This window comes from Nannobrachium achirus (genome assembly GCF_963921795.1).
Source record: "Nannobrachium achirus genome assembly, chromosome: 19".
Classification (NCBI taxonomy): domain Eukaryota; kingdom Metazoa; phylum Chordata; class Actinopteri; order Myctophiformes; family Myctophidae; genus Nannobrachium; species Nannobrachium achirus.
The window spans coordinates 8,852,114-8,880,067 of record NC_137826.1 but is presented as its reverse complement, the minus strand read 5'-3'; the positions used below and the strand labels follow the sequence as shown (position 1 = coordinate 8,880,067).

The window sequence follows — 27,954 nt, the reverse complement described above, 5'->3', positions numbered from 1 at the left end:
CAATAATCCTAGGCCTAAATGGGTTAAGTTTCAACACATGGTACAACACAGTGGTTTGTCATTGGTGAATTGTCCCGTCGTTTGGATGGACGGACTGGGGAGCCGGTGATGCTGCGACTCCCCTGCACATGCCTCTGCAGCCTCCCCCCGTGTCTGACGGCCCACTCTATGTCTCACCCCATCCCCCCCCCGCACTCCCCCCGAATACGGCCTGGTCCTCCTGATCCAACCACCCCCTCTCTCCTGCCTACCTTCCCTCTTGGGAAGAACACTTCAGCCAGGTGAAAGAAAAGAATAAAAAATATATATAAATAAATATATATATATATATATGTCTCTTTTTTTTTTTTTTTTTTTTTATAAGAAAGGCTACCATATAAAACAGAGATATAAAAGGCAGATGGGTATATAGACTGTGGAGATTATATGTTAATGATTTTCAAAAGGTGGAATGTACAGGGATCTGTGTTTATATTGTACATTTAGGATTTTGAGGAAAAAAATATGGAAGTGTAATAAGTTGACAAATCAGAGAGAGAGTGAATTAATTGATGTGTGTGACACGATGACATGGTTTATAGCGGCGCTTGGAAAAGGAACAACACAAAAGACATTGACATTTACCGGGGCTGCGTTTTCACTGTAAAGTTTTCGAGCGATTGTTATATTAAAAATGGTAAATCTCCCAGTCGTAGAGGATCGTATAATGGGTCAAATCTTCAGGAAATAACATTTGGTTTCGTGATTGATGAGGCCAAAGTTATCTTAAAACGATGGGTGTTTAATGAATCAGTTAAAGGCTCGGCTTACTACACTTGTGGAAACGACGTTCGGCGAGATTTAACAAAGTGACATAATTGTGGCAAAAACTAGCAAACCCATTGCCTTGCCAAAGTATGTTTTTCGGAAGTTCTTCAAGGTTTCCGAACTAGCCAAACCTCACTGCACAGGTGCACGCACCCCCATTACGATCATTGTGTGTGATCACACAGAAATTCCAAGGTGTCCTTGAATTAGTTTTTCTTTTATCACAAACCAGGTTTTCAAATCACCGTTTTTTAGCAGTGTATACAGCGGGCAGGGTCTAACGTTCGGCTCCCAAAGGCCGGGAACCACATCAAGGATAAAACAATTTTGGCTGCAAATACCTTGGAACGGTTCTATTAAGCTGAAAGAGAAGTTCTTCTTATGAAGTATGCTGACAACTTTAGACTGCCCGACGACGCTCACGAACAAAGACATTGACAGGAACATAAATTGTCCTTGATGGCAAAGAGTAATTTTCAAAACCGCTGCAAAAACCGGACGGTGAAAATGTAGCCAGCATCTGGTTCTAGAGTGAGTTACTCACAGGGTCTGTTGGGGACCTCTGAAGTAGTTTGGACTTTTCTTTGACAAAGATTTACACTCTCCTGTTATAACTGCTGCATTCTCACAGTATCTGTTGTCTGCCCCCTGCCCTCCACACACACACACACACACACTAAAAAGTCCCAACTTTGAACTCTTCAACCAGGATGTCATTGCTCCCAATCATTTATTTTTATATTGTTTTGTTTTAACGCCAGGGTGTTTTATTTCCTTTTTTTCTTTTTAAATGGCGGAAATAGTCATTTTAACGACGCATGTACACAGTCAAATCCTCAGTGTTTATTTGTAACTCTGCGAGTGTACAAATGGAACCAAATGGACCATTTGTAACTCCCATTTGGTTCCATTTGTACCCTCTGTGAAATGAACACTCAGTATGTTACTGTGTAGACGGGGCCAGATGAGTGAGAGAGAGAGAGAGAGACATCTGGTGTCATCATGGCTTCCCTCCAAGTCTTAGGAGAGTCTAGCTTTATGCCTTGGGGATGGAGCTGGTGTACGTTAACCTTCCATTGCACACGTAGTTGTCCAGAGGAGAATAATAAAGCCTGATTTGTACTCTGTCGTACGGCCGTGTCTCTCGCCGAAAATGGCTCGATATCGTTGCTGTCGGGTAGAAACCGATCTCTAAATGTTAACGTTCTTTTTTCTTTTTTTTTCATAAATTAATTCCCTACCTGATCGTACTACAGCGTCACACAAAAGCATCCGAAATGGCAGATCTACAAGCTTGAAATGCGGCGCGTTTTGAGCTTGTCGATGTGCACCCGACAGAGAACGATATAAAAGCTCACGAGACGCGTCGCACCCGTGACACATTGTGAGCTTGTGCATCTGCTGTCCAAAACCATTGATCCAATGTAATACGTACTTTTCGTTGGTAAAATACCCACAGATATGAAAGAAATCTAAAATTGTATTGAAAACATGAAAAGGAATATGGAGATATAAGGTTACAGTCCTGGCGGCAAGGACATTGTGCGCGTGACTAGGGATGGGATGATATGAAAATTTCATGTCATGATTATTGTGACACAAGAAATCGCGATTTACGATATTATCGCGATAATCAAAATCCTTTAACCTGGGGTGGAACATTTGCCAAAAAATAGCAGATCGTTGTGAGCTTGTAGATCAGCTATTTTTGGGCGAAGACATTTTATAGAGTGAAAAAAAAGTATGTATTATTATAAGCACCTTTTACCAATTATAGAGGGTTTAAGTGGTACCGGATATGAAACTCTGCAAAATAAAGGTGAATCACCTTGATCGATATCACAATAAATTTAAATCTCCACGATACGATTATCGTGAGTGTTTTTTTTATCACGATAATATTGCGTATCGTCCCATTCCTACGCGTGACGCCGTCGTACGATGGAGGGCGAATGAGGCAACGAGTCTACTGTGATTAGCCATATAAATCCCCAACAAGGGGCTTTCACTGTCTTTGGCTGGGCAGTGAGTTCTATGTCTCTGTACAGTCTGTCAGTCAGTATTCCTTTCTTCCTGTTCATTGGTGGATCTTTACTGTTGGATTCTACTCTCCAGTTCCAGAGACCTTGTATTATTAACATGTATTAAAAAAAAAGAGAGAAAACTGTATAGATTGTGCAAAACAACAAAAAAAAGAAAAACAAACTGAATGTCAAGACCGATTACATAAAGAGAAAAGCTATTCATTACAGAATATAAGAGTGATTTAAATGTATAAAAGAAATTCAGAAACAAACGTCTAGGGGTTAAATGTAATATTATGTTTGTAATTACTATTTTTTGTTGGAAGAGGGCTACTGGATAAAGAATCAACTGTAATAAAGTAATTTTAGTAATTTGCTGGTCCTTTCTTTTGTGTGTTTTAGTGTAAATGAGACCAGTCAGGGACCCCCAAATTGATGTGTATTTGGCCACAGACTTGAGATTCATATTCACAATTTTTCCAATATATTTCAAAATGTTTAGAAAATAACGGATCTAAAGGCTGGTTCAAGTGGTTACACTGTTACTCATTTTGAGATTTTCTATATTATAGATGAGTGATACATGATATCTATATTATCATGATATAGATGAATATAGTAGATACTAAATCTATGTTATACAGATGCATTATATGATATATATATCATATATATATATATATATATATATATATATATATATATATATATATATATATATATATATACACACACACACACACACACACACACACACACACACACACACAACTAGGCTACATGATGTAGATACATGATATAGAACAGGGGTCTTCAACAGGGGGTCCTCAGAGTCACAACAGGGGGTCCTCCAAATGTGATAGAAACTTTGTTTTCTCCTTTTTTATATTAACCACTTGAACCCTAGCGTCCATATTCGGAGAACTTTAGCCAAAAATAGCCGATCTGCAAGCTGCAAGGTTTGGTGTAGAGGGGAAGAAGAGCAGACTAAGTACAGAGTGAAAGTTCAAGTTTATTAAGTATTGACGGTTCAAGTGGTTAAATATCTGAAAACACACATTGACATGAATCCAAAACACCCTGATGATTGTGCTGTCAAACAATGAAACGAAGAAATCTATGAACAGGTTGTGGTGGTCCCTGCTTCATCTCTCTCTCAACTAAGGGGTCCTCGGCCTGAAAACGTTGAAGACCCCTGATATAGAATATATATTATAGATGATTGTTGTTACTACATGATATAGATGAATGATCGTAGATACTACATTGCTGAGGTTCCATGTACAAATCTCAGTCCTCCTACATTGCTGTGTTGTACTTTTCATGGTTAAAGAATTATTGAAAAGCACCTGAACTTTTTTGAGGTGGGAGATGGTGTAGTGGTCTAAAGATCAGACTCAGTACAGAGGTTCTGTGATCAAATCCCAGGCCTCTTACTGGTTGCTTCTCTATTACTTGGACCTTTTCAAGGTTAAAATAGAAAAGAATTACTCAAAAGCACCAGAAATCAGGGAGAGATGGTCTAATGATCAGACTCTCAGCTAAGAGGTTCCATGTTCAAATCCCACTCCACCTGCAGTTCATTACGGGAGTATGTTGATCTTTTCAAGGCTAAAATACAAGAGAACAACTCAAAAGCACCAGGAGATACCTGTTGAGGACCATTGAGGTACACGGAGGACCACACACACACACTGTCCCTCCCCCTGTTTCCTGATAAGTGAAGGTGTAGGCCGGGTTATGTTTGAAAGAACTCTGTCCAGCTAAAGTTTTACAGAAAGACATTTTAAGTGATCATGCCTTGTGACCACTGGAAAATATTTAGACTAAATTTCCATTCACGCACGCACACACGCACACACACACGCGCGCGCACACACACACACACACACACACACACACACACTTGAAATTAATGGATACCGATACCACCGCTCGGTTCACACTGGTGTGATTCTTTTTAACATAGGCCTAGTAGATGTGTCCTGTGTTCTGGTGAATTTGGGGAGTTTGATACCAAAAGAAGCATAAACGGCCAAGATGCTGAGTGCGAAATAGTCATCTAAGGTAATCACAACACGCAAACGTGCTGTGTGCGGCTTAGATGGCTATGACGCCCGATCGGCATGGGGAAGATGGCACGGTCATCGGGGCATGAATGACATAGGTGCCGGCTTGGTCATCGGGGTATGGATGACATTTGGGGTGCCAGAGTGGTCATCTAAGGTCACGCACCATGCAAGCATGGTGTGGACGGTTTAGATGGCCAAGGGCATGAAATGACGTTCTGAGTGCGTGGCACGGAGACCCGGGTTCGAATCCCGGGTGTTACATTTGTGCCATGACCCGGATCGGGTTTCCCCATGGGAGGAGGTCAAAAGGCGGGTGAGTGTAGCGGAGTGACTGACTGCCTCAGTCTGATGGCATCAAAAGTCTAGTATCTCCCTTGGCCCATAGGGATATCCCTTTGGGCCAATGGTTAAGATATTGGACTTTCGCGCGGGAGACCCGGGTTTGAATCCCAAGCGTTACATAGTGTGTGGCTTAGATGGCCATGGGCACGGAAGTGACATTTGAGGTGCGGACATGATCATCTAAGCCAGGTCATCACCACACTCAAGCTTGTAGTGTGCAGCTTAGATGGTCAGGAGCACTGGACGGAGGATGGCAGGTGTGGTTAGGATTCAGATTCAGATTTCTTTATTAACCATTGTGTAATACACATAGGAATTTGCTTTGGCATACTACATTTTTGCATTCAAACAGAACGCAACACGTAGTCACCACAGCTGCCATGGACGGCGCTATCTTGGAAAGGAAGGGATGTGAATGAGGAGGGAGGTTCCGGGGGGGGGGCGCAGACCCAGATACTTTGGCTTAAGGGTCAAAAGCACATGTCAGAGCTGAAGTAGGTAGAGAGACCCCACCTGGAAACGGTAGAAAAGAAGAGGGAGGGTGGGTTACTGGAAACTATGCACGCCACCATTTTTTCAAGTTTATATAACACCGTGGTTGGTAGAGGAGGAGTTGTCATCTTGATAGGAGATGGGTGAGTGGTTGGCAGTGGCACTGGGTGGCATGGGTGGAGTTACCGGTGGCTGGTTAGAGGTGGTTGATTGTCCTCTGCTTGGCCACACCTCCCGAACTTCAGTTGTACCAACTCCATAGTTCATTGCTGTTTGACATTTTGAAGGCTAAAATACAAAAGAACAACTCAAAAGCACTAATACAAACCTTCTTAGAGCCCAAAGGTAATGTCCTTGGACAAATGAAAAACAGAAAAAGGATCAAAATCATCTTTAGTAATATGTTAACTCAACACTGTTGATGAGAAGTGACTTATTGAAAAGGGCCATTCGGAAGAGAGGAGGAAGCATAATTATTTAAGCCATATTACACAAGAGGGTGTGCATTATCACGGTCATTTGTAACGCCAGCCTTACTGCAGGAACGAGCCGAAAGGCGAGTTCTGTAGGCAGAGGGAGCTGAAGTGCAAATAACCGTGATAAGGTAGACCCTCGGGTGTAATATTGCGATTTTACAACAGCTGCCCTTAAAGAGGTGGTGCCATAGTTTTGTACTTTTTCTGTTTTTCGTGTGTCTAGGAGGTTGACAGTACTTCATTAGACCCCCTGGTGTGGTTTTTATGAGCAATTATGTATTCTCTTGGTATTTGTTTGTTTTCTCTTGGAGGCTGCCACCTTGTGTTCAAAAGTGTCAGTTAAAAAACACAGATACGATTACATCACAGAATCAACTCCTCCCCTCACCCAACACTGTGGGGTGTGGCTAACTTCAGCTGGGTCACCACCCACCATGACATCCATGCATACTGAACTGGGGGTGTGGCCACATTCTTTCCACACTCTTTCTGTATACTTTTTTGGAAAAAATCTTCCTCCTAGTATAATCATAATACCTGATAATCATGTTTTAGAGGGGGGAAAAATCATGGCACCACCTCTTTAAAAAAAACACGTCAACTTCATTTCACTGTAATACATTTTTAATGTCTCATTTAGCTACAATGTCTCTGAACTTCACGTGAAAACTGCTAGCATAGTGTGGGGAGGGGGCGCGCGCTTCAGCTCCGTCTCAACCAGCACAGCTGAAATCTTTGTTTGATGATGCAGTAGTGCTCATTAATTGCACGGGTAGAGAGCCATTTCAACCAATCAGATTGTTTTGTCCGAACTACCTGTTGTATAATTGAAGAGAACCCACACTTACTCCCCAAGAATCCCCATCCCGTCTCTCTCCTCGCTCAGCGCGTGTAGCACCGCCTCCACGTGAACTCCTCTCCCTCAGAGAGGTGCTGGGTCTGTGGCCTGGTCCTCCGCACCACGGCGCCTCTCCTCCTGCGAGGGGGCGGCAGCGTGGTGCCCGGCCTACTCCTCCCAGGCTGTCCCCCGTGCCCCTCTCGCCCCACCGCCGCCCCGTCCCACCTCAAGCCCCTTCTCTCCTCCTTCAGGAAGTCGGCCACCAGCCTGAAATACTCCAGCACGGCGGCGTGACTCCAGTTGCGCGAGGCTTTCTCTGTCCCTCCCTCCTCCTCCGCCTCTTCTAGCGCGAAGCCGCAGTGCCCCCCCGTGTCCGTCGTCACCAGCATGAAGTAAGGGCTGCTGTGGAACAGCTGGAGAGGCACGGTGGAGGCGGGGGGCAGGAGCGGGTCGTCGCGGCTGCGCACGCAGAGCACGGGGACCGCCACCTCGTCGGCGTCTCTCAGGGGCTCGTTCCTCTCCCAGTAGCCGTCCCAGTCCTGGGCCGGGTAGGCCCTCTCCCCCAGGGCCCAGACCTCCGAGGGCCCCCTCGCGACTCCTCTCGGTGCAGGGGTGGCCCCGGGTTTCCTTCCCGCAGAGCCGGGTGAGCTTGTTGTTGTCGTCGGGGGAGCGGGTGGCGCCGCCTGCAGAGGCCGGGAGGCGGAGCAGAACAGAGCCTCCTCGTAGCCTCTGAGGGAGGAGGAACGGAGGAGACGACCCACGTCCACGGCTGCACTGAAGGAGGTCGCATACCTGAGAGGACGGGCAGGGGCGTCACAAGGGGGACTGAGTTACTAGGGCACAAGGTGGAGGGGCCTTAAAGAGGCGGTGCCATAGTTTTGTACTTTTTCTAGCTTTCATGTGTCTAGGACTCCTAGACTCTAATGAAGTACTGTCAACCTCCTAGACTAGGAGGTTGACACTTGACAGTACTTCATTAGACCCCCTGGTGTGGTTGATATGAGCAATTATGTATTGCCTTTCTATTTGGGTTTTAGCTGTAGGCTGCCACCTTGTGGGGTCAAACATGCCGGTCCAAAAACACAAAAACACAGAAACTTATTATCACAGAATCAACCCCTCCCCTAATTACCATTCACCCAACATACGTGGGTGTGGCTAACTTCAGCTGGGTCACCACCCACCATGACAACCACGCATGCCAATGAACTGGTGGGTGTGGCCACATAAAAACATAATTTTAACTCTTTCTGTACACTTTTTTGGAAAAAAATCTTCCTCCTAGTATAATCATAATAGTAGATAATCATGTTTTATAGGGGGAAAAATCATGGCACCCCATCTTTAATTATTTTATACTTTAGATATTGAAAAATAGCAGATATACAAACTCACATCGCGGCACCGAGTGCCGTGCTGCGAGCTTGTAGATGTGCTATTTTTGAAAAGTCGTGAAAATGTGTGCAAATCTTTGAACTGGTCGTTCCCTCCAATTTCCACATATTTCTGACCATTATTTTGTTCTCGATTTTGCCCCTGACCTTTGACTTTGACCTTCTCACCCAAATGTTAATCGTCTGTTTTGGTCAGCCTGGTGACCACTACTACTACCGTATTTTCCGGACTATAAGGCGCACTTAAAAGCCTTTAATTTTCTCAAAAAACTACAGTGCGCCTTATAGTCCAGTGCACCTTATATATGGATCATTCATTGACATTGAAATTCCCTTTAGCACAGCTCCATCTGTTGGATGCATAACGCAACGGTAGCATCTATTATGTGCGCCTTATAGTCCGGTGCGCCTTATATATGAAAACAGTTCGAAAATAGACCATTCATTGACAGTGCGCCTTATAGTCCGGTGCGCCTTATAGTCCGGAAAATACGGTACTCAATTTTCTGGGAAGTGTAATGACCCTTCTTTTTTATGAAGGTGTCTGACTGATTTTGCCACAGGCTATGAGATATGTAGGCTAGTGTCTGCACATAGTTTGGGTTCATGATGCATCCCTGGACTAGACTGGAATTTATCTTAATTAAAAAAAAATGTATATTTTAATTAATTTTAAGTATTCTAATCTGCATGCTGGAGAGTGTTAATACAATATAACTAACACAGCTGCAGTGGTTGGAGGTGGTCTCCATACTCTTACGAAATGTAGATCCTGTGGTGGGCTTATGAGCCTCAGGGCTCTATTTTGATTGTTTTAAGTATCAGCTCTTAGAGTATACCTTAACCTGTCTATACTGTCTTTGACCACCGAACTTTTCGTCTGAAAGGTCCGGTTCAGCTACAAAATGACGTCACTCGGAACTTCTGAAAAGCATTACCCCGAATTAGAGTTCGGAAAACTGCACGTCGGTTCGGAAAACTGCACGTCGGAAAGTCGGAACTTATGGACAGGCCTAAGGCACAAGAGCTGGTGCTTAAGACAATCAAAATACAGCCCACATGTAGACCATATGCCCAAAATCACCCCCTGGACAAATCACTCTAGTATGACCGGCGGCAGATGTCCCCCCTCTGTGACCTCACCCAACTTCCATCATCACCATCTCCTCCAGTCCACCCATAGTAATCATCAAACTCCCCCCTTCACCTCACCTGCTGAACTGCAGTTTCCTGTGGAAGAGCGCCCCCCAGCGATAGATGGGAGGCATGGGCGTCTGGAACCACAGCTGGCCCTGCAGAACCGGAGAGATGGCCGCCGCCGCCATCAGGCGGGAGCTGGAGCCACACTCCCCCAGGTAGGACAGCAGGACCCCCGAGCCAGAACCCTCACTCACCGCCACGAGCACCGAGGACGGGTGACAGTTACGCACGTAAGCCACTGCCTGGAAGGGGATTCAAGAATGTGGTGTTTGCAATGGTGAAAACTGAAAAGTAAATAAGTAGCTTACATTTCGTAAGTTCTGTACTTAAGTACCATTATGAGTTATGACGCATTTTTACTTGAAGTTGACACTTATTATCACCTAAGGTGAGTCAAGGCCAGTCCATACGCTCTCCAAAACCGAACTCTAATTCGGGGTAATGGTTTTAAGAAGTTCCGAGTGACGTCATTTTGAAGTTGAACCGGACCTTTCAGACGAAAAGTTCAGTTTCAGAGAGAGTATGGACAGACCTTTAGGGCCGATGCATACTCCACTTTTAGAGACAAATTTATTTCGGATCGTTTCGGGGAGTCACAAAATCTTGGCAGCACCAAACAGCCGAAATAATAACGTTACCCGCCCCACGAATCTCTGAATGATATTATGTACTTTAGACAGAGCCGAACTGAAGTCTTTAAAAGTGGAGTATGCAAATGTTAGCAAGACTTGCGTCTTAATCTAAGGCTAGGAAGCTCAAGCTTGTAGATCTGCTATTTCCAAAAGATTTTTGAGCAGTGCTGCTGCTAACCGCTCCTACGTCTGGCTTTGTGTGTAGGTAGGTACGTATGTGTCCATATGAGCACGGAACTCCATATATGGAGATAACTGACGTCACGGACAGAACGGCCCATACAAGGAGATATACACGTGAGGGAAAAAAGAGATACACTGAGTCGTGTGTGATATGGTCTGATACCATCACACAAGTTGCGATTTTTATACATTTCATACATTTGAAAAGTTGTGAAATGGGACATTCTGTATGTACTTTATACTTTTGGTACTTTAAGTACATTTTGATACCAATATACTTGCAGTATTGATACTGTTAGTTAAGTAGTACTTTTTCCACCACTGTTGGGTGTCCAACAGACTTGCTTACTGACGTTACTTTAACCTTCCACACCAAATCTCTTTGACGAAAATAACCCATTTACGATCACAACGTGTAGGCCTACGTGTGTATCTATGTGTTCATCTACAAGTTCACAAAGCACCGCATGCTTTGTGAACTTGTAGATCTGATATTGGACGTTACTAGGGTTTAAAGTGCTTAAAGCTGTCAGTGAATTAGCTTTTATTTCAAGTGTGATATAATAGTATGTACATACAGTAGATCCAGTATAAAAGCTCACAGTCAAACCTCTGTACCTGCTCAAGGTCGGACGGGTCTCCAAACTCGGTCAGCCGCGGGGTGGTGAGCGGGCAGCCGGCCGTGCCGCGCGGGTGAACCACCACGGCGTAGAAGCCCTGTGCCAGGGCCAGCTGGCAGAGCTCTGTCAGGTGGGGGGTCAGGCCTCCCCAGAAGTGAGGGACGAGGACGAGCACAGGAGGGGTGGAGGTGAAGCAGCCCAGCGCCTTTGTACAGTGGTGGGAAATAAGTACTCACATGTTATACTTGTGAGTACAAAAGTGAGTACTGGTGAAAGTATGTGTTACAAGGAAAAGTCCGGAATTCAAAATTGACTTGAGTAAAAGTGCAAAGGTATTGGTATCAAAATATACTTGAAGAACAAAAGTAAAAGCACTCATCGTCCCGTTTCACAAGTTTTCAATATACTACATGGATGAAAATCCTTTGAAAACAGCAAATCGTCTATTTTCAAATGGCCGTAATGTATAGGGCTGAAGTGGGTAATGTATGTTTTATAATAATAATCAAAATCTGCAAAGTAACTCAAGTTTTCAAATCATTTTAGTGGAGTAGAAGTATAATGTTTGAGATGTAATGGAGTAGAAGTAAAACTATTGAAAATAGGAAATACTCCAGTAAAGCAAAAGCACCTCAAAATTGTACTTAAAGTGATCCCTGGCTAATACGACAAATATGCTTAACTTAATACATTATAATTGTCCTCTATAACTACAATGTAAAATTAAAAACACCTTAAATATTTTATTTCTTCTAGAAATAGCTAATCTTTCACTCAATAGGGGAAATGCCTGTCGCAAGTTGATGATGTCATAAATGTCATGTGTGATCTATCCTTATGGAATTTATGGCATGCATGTGCAAAAACACATTTGAAATATTGATTTGATGCTCATATTAACCATAGGAAGTATAACTTTGTTTTTATTTGCACATGCATGCCATAAATTCCATAGGGATAGATCACACATGACATTTATGACATCATCAACTTGCAACGGGCATTTCCCCTATTGAGTGAAAGATTCGCTATTTCTAGAAGAAATAAAATATTTAAGGTGTTTTTAATTTTACATTGTAGTTATAAAGGACAATTATAATGTATTAAGGCATATTTGTCGTATTAGCCAGGGATCACTTTAAGTAGCGCCCCCCATGGCCTACTGGTCCAAGCGCATATATATAGGCTTTATGTAGCCTGCAGCAGGTCACTGATTCGATTCCCAGGCATGACCCAGGTTTGCTGCGTGTCTCCCCATCTCTCCCCCCATTTCCTGACGATCTACTGTCTGTCAATAAAGGCATAAAAAAATATATATATATCTTTAAAAAAAAAAATACTTAACTTTAAAATGTCATCTTAAGATATGAGTTAATATTTTTATGATGTCATTGTGGGAATGCGCAATCATAAGCCAATCAAATTAATTGACTGTACTTAGACTACTTATTGTATTGGTCAGCTGTTGTTGGGGGGCGAGGGGCAGATTACATTGTGACATGAGCTTCAGACTATTTCAGACTGTTTTCAGAGAGTCCATGTGACCTACTGTATCATACTATTATGATTTCGGGGCGTATCAGCGGGCCTTTAAGTAGCCTACAGAACTTGAGTAAATGTTCTTGGTTACTTGACACCACTCACCTTTGCCCCCAGCTGATGCTCCCTCTCTCTCTTGGCCTCCCCCTCGCCCCGCCTGGCCTCCACGGCCCAGTCCAACGCCACCGTCCCCCCGTCTCTCATCAGGAGGTGGTCGCGGCTGAACTGCACTCCACTCCGCTCCCCGCCGCCACCGCCGCTCCCCCACAGCAGCCCGCGAAGCGTCTGGACGTGGGGGTCGCCCCTGGGCCAGGCGGCCAGCCTCGGCAGGGCCAGAGCGCCGCAGTGCTGGAACAGGTGTTGGGCCAGAGCGGTGGGCTTGCACGCGACGCCGCGGGGCCAGTGTTGAGGCGTGCTCTGTTCAGGGCCGGAGCGGTCGCCTGTACATGTCCCCACCACATAGTCTGGGCCGCTCTCCTCGTCCCAGGCTCTCTCTGCTGTTACGTTTAGTGGGAGTTCCAGAGCCCAGCAGATACCGCTCCAGAGCCTCCAGGCGGCAGCCCTCGCGGCCAGCCTGAGCCAAAGCTCTGCCCTGGGCCAGCGGAGGCCCAGCGAGAGCAGCAGGAGAAGCAACGATGGAAGGAGGCACAACAGACATTCACATGCCGAGACTGACATAACTGGTGCTACTGTACCCCAGTGTATTTCTTTTAAGTCCTAACTTGTCACTCTAAGGAGGGTACAAGTCTTGAATTTCCATCCAATATTCCCAATCATCTTCTTCCTCCAAGTCCAATAATAAGCATAACCTTCTGTATTGTCTGGATTTATTTAAATGTCAGTCTATGAATCCATACAGTTCAAACTCTCCTCTCCGTTTGCTTTGCCTCCCCCTGCCCTTTCTCCTCCCTTCATAAATCATTTGCCACCAGCTCCAGCAAAAACAGAAAGTGAGCAAATAGAAGGCAACACACAGTATCTCCAATTAAAGGAAACAGAAACACATTCTCCATTGTGGCTTGTCCTATACCTGCCATATTTCTGTTTGAATCATTTGTATTAAATACAAAGAAACACAAAACACCAGCATGACCGCACAATCACTTAATGACAATACAATAAGAAATAAGAAAGTCATACAACAAAATAATAAATTATTCTCACAAGGGCATTAACCTTAAAACATTTTCAAACCATAAAGTGATACTTGGAGGGCTGTCATCAAACTAAGGGTATTTTCATTCCTTTCCAATCAATTTAATTATTTCATCTTGAATGGATTGAATACCCAAAAGGATCAATTATATTCCACCTGGGATAGACTCCCGTAAATGAAGCTTACTACGTTTTTGGTAGAGTAGTTGCGTTTGTTCTAATAGATTCTACATGATTCGGACGTGTGCTCAAATCAGTCTTATATTCTGATAGAGTTAATGTCCTCTGACATGCCGATAACCGAAGAATTGAGGTTGTTGAAAGGATTGAATTGAGGAAGATAGCAGCTAGCTCCCTCTTTTTTCTAGTTCATCAATGTCCGTTGAGAGGTTTTTCTTAACCGGGCCCTTGGTCAACAGATAATAATGAAAATTACATGTGTCCACTTTGCCTTGGCACACAAAGAAAAACACATGTAAACATCCATATCGTACTCCAGTGTGTGGATGTTAATTACACAGTTATAGTAGACCTGTGACCGTGACTATACACAGTTTACACACAGTTTTATAGTATGTCATTGTTTTATTTGTGTGAATGAATATCCTCTCCTGAAACTCAGGCAAATTATCATGCCTGTTTGTTTTTAATTTTTTGCCTCTTCGACATTGCTGGAGGGGTGTTATTTTCTATTCTGGGCAGAGCAGAATTCCAGCGATATTCACCTCTCAATGTTTGAGATCCCTGGGGTCAGAAAAAGGCCCTAAACGGTTTGTCCTGCAAACATGATATGTTCAAGTAAGGAGACTGGGAAGGGATTTTCCATTATGCACAATTTACACGTTGATTGTGTCACGTGCTGGTGTAGCGAGGACCCAAAAGCAGGACAGCCAAGCAGGTTGTGCATCAAAAACCCATGGTTGGGTGTTTTAATAAACAATAGGTGAACACTGAACAGAACAGAAATCACAAATACAAACTAACTAATGCAGTAACACCAAACAATGACTCGACAAGGACTGACTGGGGAACAAGACTAATATACACATGATGACTGATTACACATGAGATACAGCTGGGTAGTCACAACATAGAACCATGACAACTATAGAACATGAACACAGTACATAGAAATACAAGACCTAGACACAGGGACGTGCTGGGCCCCTGATTCAGCCCGGGAAAAAGAGTTGGAGAGGCCCTCATTGCGCGCTGTAGAGAGAGATCTCTCTCTACAGCTGCTGCTACTCAAAGATTTGCCATTTCAGATCATGACAAGTGACAAGCCAATAGGCCAATTACATGAGTTATATTTCGTCATTGTCGGGTGGAAACCTTGTATGTCGTTGTGTGCTTGTAGATCTGCTGTTTTCACTACTTTTGTGCAGTGGCCTTATATGATGAAGCAGGGCTTTGCTTTGCGAAAAAAAAAAGTATACATTTGAAACTTGGAAATACGAGGTTTATGCCCGACAGTGACGTCAGTGTGCCATGTCATTCTCAGCAATGACACCCCATCAAATAATTCAGACACATTTTGATTGTCAGGACATTGTTATAACGATCATTAGACTCAGAGCAATAATTCACCTATCTCCCAGATTATGGCAAGCCGTTAACGGCTTGCCATACCCAGATTCCCTCCCCAAGTCAAAGTTCAGAATTTTAATGAATGTAAAATTATGTGCAGGATGTAATTTGCTGAAAAGTAGGCAGACTTCTGCCAGTGTGCCAGTGGTCACCCTCCCCAGTGCCAATGTTGGCACCCGTGGGGGCACGTTCTCACCCAAAGTCCGCTTAAAAGGTCCGGATCAGGGACCAAATGTTTACATTGTTGCATTTTGAATTTGGTCCGGTTAGCGTTCACACAGGACTTTTGTTAAAAGAACCAAATATGTAAACAACTGACACGTGGTCATTCAGGCGGCTGTTGATCTATTGACAGAATAGGCTATTCCTATGGAAAATTACTTCACTGCCTATTCCAATAAATTTTGTGTTATTAATCACAGCCGCTTCCTATCTCTTTTTTTAAAAGAAGCGAAACCCGCATTTCAGGCAGTAATTAGCGATGGATGGGTGGAGGAATCTCTCTCTCTTTCTCTCTCTATCTCTCTCTCTCTCTCTCTCAAAACATAGCCTGTATAAAGCCTTCTCCTTGATTCATTTAACAATAAATAGCGCAAGAACGCGAGAACATAATATAAGCATCCCCGTTTCCACATCAAATCTCTCTCTGTCTGTCTCTTTCTTTCTTTACAAGCAAGTGAAGCAACGGGTCCGTAATGATATAGGATAGGAAATATCATTGATATTTCCTATCCTTATCAGGTTGGAAATGTGAAGCTAAATGAATAAATAACCTAAATAAAAACAATAAAATAATGTATAATCCCACATGTTGAATCTATATGCGTATGAGCCATAACTTTATATGCGGTGGCGCATGCTTAAAAAGAACATATTAATGTAACGGGATGCTAACCCACATCTCTCCTCATTTAGCCATGAAACATAACAGCCGTGCATCAGACACTCGGACAGTGTTGTAAGCTTTTAAATCCGTTATTTTTGTGCACCGCACCGCACCCGATGACATGGACATACTGCCGTCCCAGCAACAACGTGAAGAGTTTGACTCGTGCACGCCCGTCCTCAGGGAACAGCGAGAGAGCGAAAAGAGAGCGAAAATCCTAATGCCTCGAAAGAAAAGCCAAGTTTGACTTTATTTTGTGTTGTGGTCGTTTGGATGGAGGTTGTGCGCGCAGCGCGCCCGCCGCGCCGCCTCCTCCTCCTGTGTTATACACAAGATGGTGACCTTACTTTTATTTGTGACTGTATTTGTGTCAAAACAAACAATGATCACCGTGTTCGGAGAGCGACCCCTGGAGTCACCGCACACGATGGGTCACCAGTTTCCATGTAACTAACAAGACACCGCAGCGCTTGCTCACAGGGAGAGGAGATGATACAATTATTAACGTGTAGCCTACTGCAGGTCATGAAGACATATCAGCGGTCGGGTCATATCAATAATGATTCCCGTAAGAAATTCATGCTTTTAGTAGAACTAATTATTAATCCAGCTTCACAACTGCAGTTAACAAAGATTGATGAGTGTAGTCTCTTGTAGCCGAAGTTACAATTGCTTCACGAGTAGTCGTTTATTATTTTTTCCATATTGTTTTTCAATGAACAACACACAATGCAGAATGTAGTAGGCTGATCAGACATAAGTTTGGTCCTCTATAAAGTCCGGCTCCGTTCACACCAGCAGAGGACCGGACCATGGTCCGTTTGGAAGGGGACCGAGTCCTGCCTTTTCAAGAGGACCATGGTCCGGACCAAACAAAGGGACCATGGTCCCTTTGCATGTTCACACCAGCGGACCAAAGGAGAAAGAGGACCATGGTCCCTTTTAAGCGGACCAAATAACCCTGGTGTGAACGCCCCCAGTGACTGTTAATGTGAGGCTCTGTTAATGATTAACAGAGCCTCACATTGGCCTTAATGGCCCATTCCCACTGGGCCAGATAACAGATAAAAAAAATCTCTTTCTCCAGATATTTTTCCATTCAAAGTGAATGGTAGATACAGATACAAAAAATATTTGCCACAGATAAAAGTATCTGTGGCAAATATCTGTGGTGGATATTTTTTTTATCTGTATCTACCATCCACTTTGAATGGAAAAATATCTGGAGAAAGAGATTTTTTTTATCTGTTATCTGGCCCAGTGGGAATGGGCCTTAAGAGTGGTTCCCCTACATCTTCTAAAATTAATGCAAGATGCCATTTGCTTTGTCTGGTCCGTGTTTATTTCTTTACATCATGCACAGAGAAAGAAAAAAGCTGGCTATTACAAATCTGGACAAACCTTCACATAATTGAAAATTATAAGTAGTGTATAGCGGTACCTGGACGGGTGAGCACCTGGAGACTGAGAGGTGCGTGCCTATGTGTGTGTGTGTGTGTGTGTGTGTGTGTGTGTGTGTGTGTGTGTGTGTGTGTGTGTGTGTGTGTGTGTGTGTGTACTGACTTCCCCCTCTGCACACCATTCCCTCAGGTCCTCTGTTATCAGGAAAAATCACACCAGGGTGAAGTGAGCAGTGCTGAATGAAGATGCCATATATGGGCATATCGGTCCGGACAACCGGGATATGTTATGTATACCTATATATGGGCATATAGTTCTAATTTGCGGTTCTGGACAACAACCACCATTCCAACAGAGTTCACCGGGCTATTGCAATACACACACCAAGTCTGAAGTGGATCGGTCAGACACACACACACACACACACACACACACACACACACACGCACACGCGCACACACACACACACGCTCACACAAATTCCACACATTTATAGATGATATGATATGCGGATGTCCATATTTGGGCAAAATCTCGGGGGACATACATACAGATAAACGCTGTTCTAGATGGCTGTCCCTTCTGTGCCATAGGGCACAGAGCATCTGCAGAGTTGATGTCAACCAGTTCCAACGTGACATTGTGATTGGCTAAGTGGCTATATGACATGCATCAGTGAACCAAGGGTATAATAAGCAGAATGTCTCATGAAAAGGCATGAGCACAAAGTGTAAACCATGTGGCTCTGCTGACATCTGTCTGAATTTGTTTCTGAATGTAATACTAGGTGTTTAGAGACAGATAAAGATCTACATTATTTGGCTTTCTGTACCCACAGCACTTTCATAAAAAATGAATCGTTTGTTTGGCCGAGCCTCGACCACAAAACCCAAGAATACACCACCCACCCTCACAGAGTGCATAGGAAATGTGGACTCTCGAGCCGAGTCCATTGGCAAGAAAATCTCCAGACTGGATGCTGAACTGGTGAAGTACAAGAATCAGCTGAAAGCAATGAAAGATGGGCCTTCGAAAAACATCGTGAAGCAGAAGGCACTGCGAGTTCTGAAGCAGAAGAGAATGTACGAGGGCCAGAAAGACAACCTCATGCAGCAGTCATTTAACATGGAACAGACAAACTACACCATCCAGACTCTCAAGGACACCAAAACCACCGCCGACGCCATGAAAACGGGCTACAGGGAAATGAAGCAAGCATACAGGAAACTAGACGTCGACCAGATCGAGGACCTTCAGGACCAGCTGGAGGGCATGATGGAAGACGCTAACCTGCTGCAGGAGACAATGGGCAGAAGCTATGGCACGCCTGACATAGACGAAGACGACCTGGAAGAGGAGCTTGCCACTTTGGGCGATGAGCTGCTGCTGGATGACGACAGCTCCTACCTGGACGTGGCCTCTTCGTCGCCCTCCATCCCAGAGGGCCTGCCCAGGGACGCGACCACCGACAAGGACGGCGCTCTGGTGGATGAGTTTGGCCTGCCCCGGATTCCTGCAACCGAGTGACGGCCATGTGGCAACCACAAGTGGTGGTCTCTGTTGGTTATGATCTTGTGGTATATGATGTGTTCACACTGTTTCAGACCCTATAGGAGGCGGTATGTAAATTATCTGCATTTCATTTTGTGGTGGATTGTATAGAGAGCAGAAAAGGAGGTGCACCTTTCAGAATGAGCATGTGGTTTGTATGCATGTTTCACTATAGTGAGGAATCCTAAACCTGTTATTTTTTTACTGAATGTGTTAGCTTTGATGACCAGACCAGAGGTTGAATTTCATGTGATGAGATTTACACCATTGGCCCCATATCGAATTCCCCGATATGGGGACCCAGGTCGCTATTATGCAATTTTCCAGGAGCCACGAGCCAGCCACTACTCCATTCAATATGACCATGTCCAATATTTGCATTGAAAGCTTACTTCTCAGTGAAAGAAAAAACAAGGGTTGAGCCACAGTAGTCAATATAATTTGCCAGGTAACCAAGTGTAACACTTTGCCTTTCTTAGACTTACCTACAAAGATTGATGAGCGACGCTGTTGCACTGTTAGTCTCAGAGAGCAGTTGAAATGTCTGCCATGTTATTTTTCTAACCGCTCCAATACGTGGCTTTGTGGTATGACCATTATTGACCATTGTATCATGTCATCATCAGGATTTGACACCCCTGTCATGTGGGTCTATCATCATCCTCATCAGCATCGCTCACTTCACACGGGTGTGATTTCTGAGCGGTGCTAACCACTCCTACATTTGATTTTGTGTGTAGGTCCCTATGTACCGGTATGTGTCCCTATGTATGCAGTACCAACAGCTGCGGTCACAGGAGACGTCATAGAAAGTATGCAGAGGCCGACATCACCACAGCTGATGTCACAGACAGAACGGCCCACACAAGGAGATATGCAGTGTGTAGTGTTTGGTACCATACGAAGTGAGCACCATTCACTCGCAGAGTGAGAAACACTGTGAAAAGATATGATCACTCCAATAAGTCTAAGCACACACAGTTACTTCATCTGACAATGAATGATGACGATATATTATCCTGGTCAATTAGTGCCATATATGTGTATAGCCTACTGTGAGGAGAGGTTGTACACTTGCTCTTTTAATGATTACTTACTAAATTAGATCCATGTCTTTTGGAGTCACGCATCATGTAGTTCAGCTAAGCTGTAGATGAGTACCATATTTTGTTCAGTATTTGGATACTAAAACATAAACCTATTTAGAGCTTATTATCGTGGATTGTTAATTGACATTGTAATAAGATTCATTGTTTATGTATAGCCTCCCTGTCACCTGCTGCAGAGATCAGGGTGAATTCCTCCCAGGCACATACCGGTATGCCCCAGAACACGAAGTAGGTGGTGAAATGTTCAATTCCCCAGCTAGGTTGCTGTAGCTGCAGTAGCTCAGTGGTTCTCAAAGTGGATTCAGGGACTCTCTAGGTTCCTTTATGGGGTCTAAATTGACCCTTACAAGTCTGTAACTCTGACAGTAGGCTATACAAATATACAATGTCAGAGTTAAGGAAAGACCTTGAAATACATTTATTTGTACACTGTCAGAGTTAAGGAAAGACCTTGAAATGTAAAATTGAGAACCATTTCAGTAGTAGTCTAGTTTAGTCTATAAGAAAATGGCCACCCATTCATTTCAATTAAACTTACCCAGCGCATGCGCCTCGAGCATTTCGGGTGGTCTAGCCAGAGCTGGTTCCCAGAACGGGCATGTGGCCAGGGAACATCCAATTCCTATGACACTCCTGCTCACAGGCACACACTTGACTTGACTTGAAGAGCCACTATAGTCCAGTGATCCTTTGGTTCTGTTGATTTACCTATACGTATCCAATAAAGACATTTTTGTTATAGTTTCAAATCATGCCTGTCTCCCCATTTGTTACAAATGTGAGCCAGATGTAACATTTTACACAGAATTCTTCCTTCAATGCTCACGTAGGCCCAGATGCTACACTAATGGATATTATTGAGGTCTTAAACATTTCTTAATTAAAAAGCATTTCATCAGAGATTGGTAAACCATTAAAGGACCACTTCACCTATTTTCAACATATCTTCATATGATTGTCACTAATGCACGTTATAATATGTATTATAATATAGGTTGCCACACAAATACATTCTCAACCAGTATAGGAGATGTGAAAAAACTGGGGAGAGAGAAACAACCCCCTTAAGAACCTCTAAACCACCTGGTGATAAACAGTGACAGTTGTATGGGTCAGACTAATATACATAAAATATAGTGTGTGTGTGTGTGTGTGTGTGTGTGTGTGTGTGTGTGTGTGTGTGTGTGTGTGTGTGTGTGTGTGTGTGTGTGTGTGTGTGTGCATGAGTGAGTGAATATATATCGAAACACGTGCACCATTAAAACAATGAAGACAAGGTCTAAGCTTGGACCAAGAATATCAAGGAAGCGTTCAGCCCTGGAAAAAAATGAACGCAAAAGGTTTATTTAAACGGAAACTGTGGTGTGTGGAGTGGAACACCTACATTCCAAGCATCACACGGTGTCGACTGACATTACAAATCGTCTCTGTCGTGTCGGGTGAAAACCTGGTATATCAAACAAATTAAAAAATATATTTTTATTTTTTATTATTTATATTTATATATTAAATATTAAAAATCGCACCAGTGCGAAGTGAGCAGTGCAAACACGACAAACGTAGATACCTCCTTGTATGGAGTAAATAATTATGGAATAAAAAGTGGCTAATACACAGATCTCCATACATGGAGATCCATACTAATGCACACAAAGTGAAACATAGGAGTGGTTTGCAACGCTCAAATATTGCAGATCCACTTGTAGATCTGCTATTTTCACTACTTGTGTGCAACATGTATAATGAAGTAGTGCATGGAAATATGGAGATATGAGGTTTCTACCTGTCTGCAATGTAAGAATGAAACCATTGGTGGGAGACGTGGCCAGCAACCCTCACTGCTCTTTAAACACCGGAAACAGGATGTAAAAAATACATCTCCCCACTTCCTGTTCTCTGTTCTGTTGCCTACAGCAGTGGTTCTCAAACCTTTTCATGTCAAGGACTTTGATGCTACTTTATATTAACTCATTTAGCTGGGGACCCCCTGGAACCCAGCCAGCAGAAACATCAGTGCTATTTGTATCATTAAAAATATATAATTTGTATTTTGTAACATTACTTGATGGTATTATAGCACTTCCGTTATCTTTTAAAGGATCATATTTAGAGCCAGGAAAGTCAAAAGATGTTTTAGTCTGAATCAAGCAGTCAAGCAAGAAGTCTTTATTTTGATGGGATAGTGCAAATAATGCAGCCGTAATTTACATCCATAGCCTCCACAAAGAACATTTTAAACAGGCAACAAAACATAACACAAAGACAAAACCCTAAATACTTACAGAGTACTTTTCCATAATTGTGTTAAGTAAAGTTTTATTGAATACTTCCAATGCAATTCACAAAAAAGCAAAAAAAAAAAAAAAAAAAGACTACATCTTTGGCAACATTGCTGGAAGTGAAATGATTGAACTTAAAAACTCCTAAACAGTGTGACGCCAATACAAAAGCAAAAAGAAAAAAAGAAAAAAAGTTCAGTTCAGTTACAAAATAAAATGAAAGAATAAAGTGAATTAAATGACATCGCATCTACCCAGCTGTAGATTATGGCCTGCGTGTGTCTGTCAGAAGTTCAGGATTCAGTTGTTGAATGTTGAATCCTGGAAAGACCTTTGGTGATGAGCTTGGAGGACACAGTGGTGTTGAATGCTGAACTGGAGTCAATTAACCACATTTTCACATAATGTATTCCTCAGCGCCTTCATGGTGTAAACATAAACCGCCATAACAGTTGGTGGTTTGTATTTATGTGATTGTGAGTACAACAGTTTGTACAACTTCTGTACAATAAACAGTTTCTCACAAAGCAGAACACTAAGTTTCATCACATCACATCTCACAGATCCATGGAAACTTGCCCGTCTTACATGACGATGTTTTCCATTTTCCAACCCCATGCCTGAAGATTGTACAGTCCCCGCCTCTGCCTGTAATGGTATCAATGTCCCAGTACCTGCAGAGTAAACAACATAAAAGTATTTTAACTACACCCACTGTCAGTCACATACAGTGAATTTGATGGAATAGATTTACATTAGAAAAACTAAAATGTCTAACTCGGTTGTCAGCGGTGCACCATCCACCCATGTCCAGTGTCCAGCTGTCCAGTTCAGACCAATCCATGATGTTCCATCGCATTGGTTCAATCCTCTGATGAATTCCTAAACATTTGTCAATGATTGAACCATGATTAAATTTCTCATTTGTACTTTTTCTGTGAAGCACTTTGAGCTGCATTTCATGTCATGAAAGGTGCTATACAAATAAAATGTAGGCCTATTATTATTATTATTATTATTAATGCATTCTCAGGTTTTTAAACTATAATTACACCATGAACATATGTATGTGGGAGAAGTGTGCATGCACGCGCATATGCACGCACGCACGTGTGTGTGTGTGTGTGCGCGCGCACACACACACTCACACACACACACACACACACACACACACACACACACACACACACACACACACACACACACACACACACACACACACACACACACACACACACACACTAACCTGTTCTTCTTTACTGTTAATGGCCACCAGATCTGCTTCTACCTTCAGACATTCTGCTCTACTTTCCTCCCAAGTTTTACTTTCAGTAGATCTGTAATAACAGCTGCATCCAAATGGCTGCCATCCACAGGGACACTTGACTAAACATCAAACAGGAGTTTTAGTGATGGATTTTAAATGCACTGATAATAATCAATTTTAACATGTAGGATAATGATAGTAATGAGGGTAGTAAAAAAAAGGAACCAGAGTAATTTGATGGTGAGACAAAACCCTAAACTCCAGATTAGTTTGTTGTAACCTGCTGTAGTAGTCAGTGTGGGATATACATTTATTTTTATAACTAAAAGAATGCAGTTTACTCACATGTACCATTGTTACATTTCTGACAACTCTCATCTGATTTGTCTCTCTTAGCTTTGAGAAAAAGGAAACACAATTTTAGTATTCCTTTTACAGAAATCGCACCAAGTGTGAAGTGAGCAGTGCCTTTGAGCAGTGTTAAACTATATGATTTGTTGTGTTGTCCATTCATATCAAGGTTGCTCAACAGCGCCACTTGGTCACCCAGTGGTATTGCAGCTGTTGCTACTCATATGACCGATTTCTTGAGCGACACCCTGTAGAGGGTGCCGCCGCCATTAGCTGCGGTGTAAACAGTAGTAACTTGTAGCCTACATTTACTTAAGTACTGTACTTAAAGTGTTAGTTCAGCTATTTTTGACATAAAGCTGTGTGAAATACTTGCCATTAAAATAGTGGTTACAAATGTATTAATTTATTACCAGAGTCCTGTGGTCAGAGTTCTGGTCAGTTTCTAATGAATATTAAGTAGTTCCAATGGGGTGGGGGCCATTTGGCGTGGCCCAATCATTGAAAGATAGATTAATCCACAAAACTAGCGTCATTTGTATTGTTGGCCTATTTCTACCATATAGAGTGAGGTTTCGTTCTGATCAGCTGACTGCAAAGCACCTTGTTTTGGGGAAATATGTTGCAGCAGCGTAGTGATACTGGACACAAAAAATAGTACCATGTGACAGAGGGGTCAAAGTTGAACGAAAGTTGGTCTATTTGGCAGAAATAGGTCAACAATACAAATGACGCTAGTTTTGTGGATTCATCTATTTTTAATGATTGGGCCATTAGCCCCTGCCAAATTACCGGAACTACTTTATATTCATCTGAAACTGACCAGAACTCTGACCACAGGACTCTGGTAATCAATTAATACATTTGTAACCACTATTTTAATGGCAAGTATTTCACACAGCTTTATGTCAAAAATAGCTGAACTAACACTTTAAGCTGATGTCATCACGAGTGACACTTGCAAATTAATTACGTCCTTGTCCGTTTTATGCCCATATATGGAGATTCCTGTCCCAATGTCATCAATATTAAGCGCATATCTGGGAATGCCCATATTTGGTAATGCCCATATATGGGCAAGTTCTGACATCACATTGTTGACTATCATGCAAGGTTCTCCATATATGGGTAACTGGTCCGATATACATCACTGGCCAGATGGCCAAGAAATTTAGGGCGAGGTTCCATGTCACCTGAGGGGTCTTACTAGTAATAAAAAATAAATAGATACTTTGGAACACATCAGTAGTCATTGAGTGATGTAATAGTGGGACATTTCTACACTATGTCTACATTATTTATAATGTGGATCTGATGATGGTTTACTCACATTTTTCACATTTTTGGTTCAGCTGGATTACTTCACGCTCTAATTGGGATTTGTTCTGTAACTCATCATTAGCTGAATTACCTGATAAAAAAGAAAGAAGGAAAAAAAGAAAAAAGAAACGTGATGATAAACAATGTTGTCATCAAGAGGTCAAGCCTCTATAAGGAAAATTAGCTTTGAGAAGAAAACTCATGATAAGATGTGTTTTTTGTATGTCAATTAGCTCTGCACAGTAAAATGCTATGGAACACAATATGGGTCGGCTAATATTGCTGCTGTTCATGATGATGTCAAGCAGTTTGGTAAAGGAGCTTTGATAGTGCATAGTGATAGTGATAATGCTATCAAACGTTTAGCAAAATAAGGTTCTCATGCATATAACTTAATGGTACGTCTCATTTTAACATTGTAAGTGCATGAATATTGACCTTTGACCAGCTGATACTCACAGTCCATGGCCATGTGTGTGGTTCTCACTACCATTAGAACACACAGCAGTGAGAGACACACTGCAGCCGCTATGAAGATGTGTCTGTGGATGATGAGCTCTCTCTGGACACCTGGAGGATATGAACACAATACACTTCAACTTTAATATGATCATCTTCACTGTATATGAGTGAATACATTATATAAAGTGATTTGGTGCAATGGACTCTCAATGAATTTCTGTGGAAAAGTTCATATTTATTATGTACAATAAGTAGTAATTAACTAAGGAAGTAAGTAAGTAATGATCAATTATGTAGTTGAACATATCTTCACTCCACAACATGCAATTGTGACTGACTCAAACATGTTGCATATGTTATGAGAGGACAAATACGCATGAAGGAACAGGCTCATCATTTCTTTCAATTATAATTTGTCCAACATGGCGGCATGTTCTTTGTAACCATTAGGGTCTGCTATAATTCTATGGTTTGATAAGCTGCTGTAACTAATGATGAGAAGTGAAAGAAAGACTGTACAATAAGTGTGTCACTGTGTACCTGAATCTTGTGTTGCCTCCTGTGATCCGGAGCCTTGGTCTCTGGGACTGTCTGCTCCTTCTTCGATGTGCACCACGTTCACCTCCTCCCCTCCTCTCTCCTCTCTGACATACCTCACCCTCTTTGGTCTGACGGGCTTGCCAGAAATGTCTGCAGACATCTTAATGAACAACACAAAAAAGTAAGTTAAATAGTACAAGTACATGATAATAATGTATGGTGTTTAACTGTACTTGTACTGTACTACATTTCTATTGTATTGACTATACTTGTACTGTTCTCCATTTTTTTGTCTACTAAAATAATCAATTAAAAAACATGAATAATTACAACGTATCGTATTATATTTCTGCAAACTACTGAAAGAGAATCAACATGTTACTCACTTTGTCCAATGTGTTGTCCTACATCTTACAAGACTGGTCCTACAGGTCTGAACTGCTGTCTGTTCTCGTCTGACTTCAATACTGTCTAACCCGCAAGTGGTTTTGGACACACTTGTGAATTTCCATGCATTGATATGCGTGTGCACAAAAACACAGAATAACCAATAGCTTCTTTACCACAGGATGTACGTGTTAACTTGAGGTGTGTTTCATTCTGAGCAGGCAAAGTGACTGAGTTCTTCCCACCTCTCTCACCAGCTGCTGTTGATGTACCCTCCAACAAATAGATAATACATTTTAATTTTAAAGATTTTTATTTTGTTGTGTTCATAGTAATGGTGACACTGTGTTGTTGTATAATGATAACTAGCACATCAGTTTGAGGTCAGTAACCACAAACTGTGGTCAGATTAGTCTCGTTTTGCTTTTGCCTCAAAACAGGAAACAGGGTGTGTTAAAAAGACAAGCTCCCTCTCCTCCTGTCTGCTATTATACCGGTATGTCATGCCGTAGACTTAGAGTAGTGGTTGTATCATAAACTATATAATTAGTATTTTACAATCTTACTTGACCATTACAATGGCAGCAAGCATAACTCAATCATTTAAAAAAAGGGTGTTGATCATGTACTTTTATTGAAACCTGACTACTGACTCTGTGAAGTAAAGTTTTAATACATAATTTCACAGCAGTTCATTAGTTCATACTGTAGAAACACTATTTAGAATACAATAGGTTCACAAGGAATTAAACTACTGCTATTAAGCAGTGGGCTAGGCATCTATCACCCGATACACAACTGGCTTTCTTTCTTTTTCTTTTTACTAATTTATAGAGCCCTACTGCTAACATCCCATGCTTATAGTGCATTATAATCTGCTTTTTATAACACTGTGTAATTATAGTTATATGCATTCTTAGATATTTAAATATGTGTTAATACTTCATTAATGGACACATACTGCATGATGTTTTGGTAACATTTATTCAACAAGAGTTGTAGCCCTACCCTCATACTAACGGTAGGTAGGGCTGAAT

General features: G+C 42.4%; 2 protein-coding genes across 2 annotated transcripts; one reads left to right on the top strand and one right to left on the bottom strand.

Annotated features, from left to right (window-relative positions):
- Positions 1 to 7,095: 7,095 nt before the first annotated feature.
- LOC308304580 (protein ABHD15) lies at positions 7,096 to 13,478 on the bottom strand (the record flags this gene model as incomplete). Its single annotated transcript, XM_080749208.1, has 4 exons — positions 12,725 to 13,478; positions 11,079 to 11,285; positions 9,658 to 9,887; positions 7,096 to 7,843 (listed from the first exon to the last, which is right to left on the bottom strand). Exons 1-4 carry the CDS (start codon positions 13,295 to 13,297, stop codon positions 7,096 to 7,098), a joined length of 1,758 nt encoding a protein of 585 aa, XP_080605334.1. The 5' UTR covers positions 13,298 to 13,478.
- A 5,025-nt stretch (positions 13,479 to 18,503) lies between these two features.
- On the top strand, positions 18,504 to 19,178 carry LOC308304579 (charged multivesicular body protein 5-like; the record flags this gene model as incomplete). The annotated part of the gene is made up of 1 exon (XM_080749207.1): positions 18,504 to 19,178. One exon carries the CDS (start codon positions 18,504 to 18,506, stop codon positions 19,176 to 19,178), a length of 675 nt encoding a protein of 224 aa, XP_080605333.1.
- Positions 19,179 to 27,954: the final 8,776 nt, after the last annotated feature.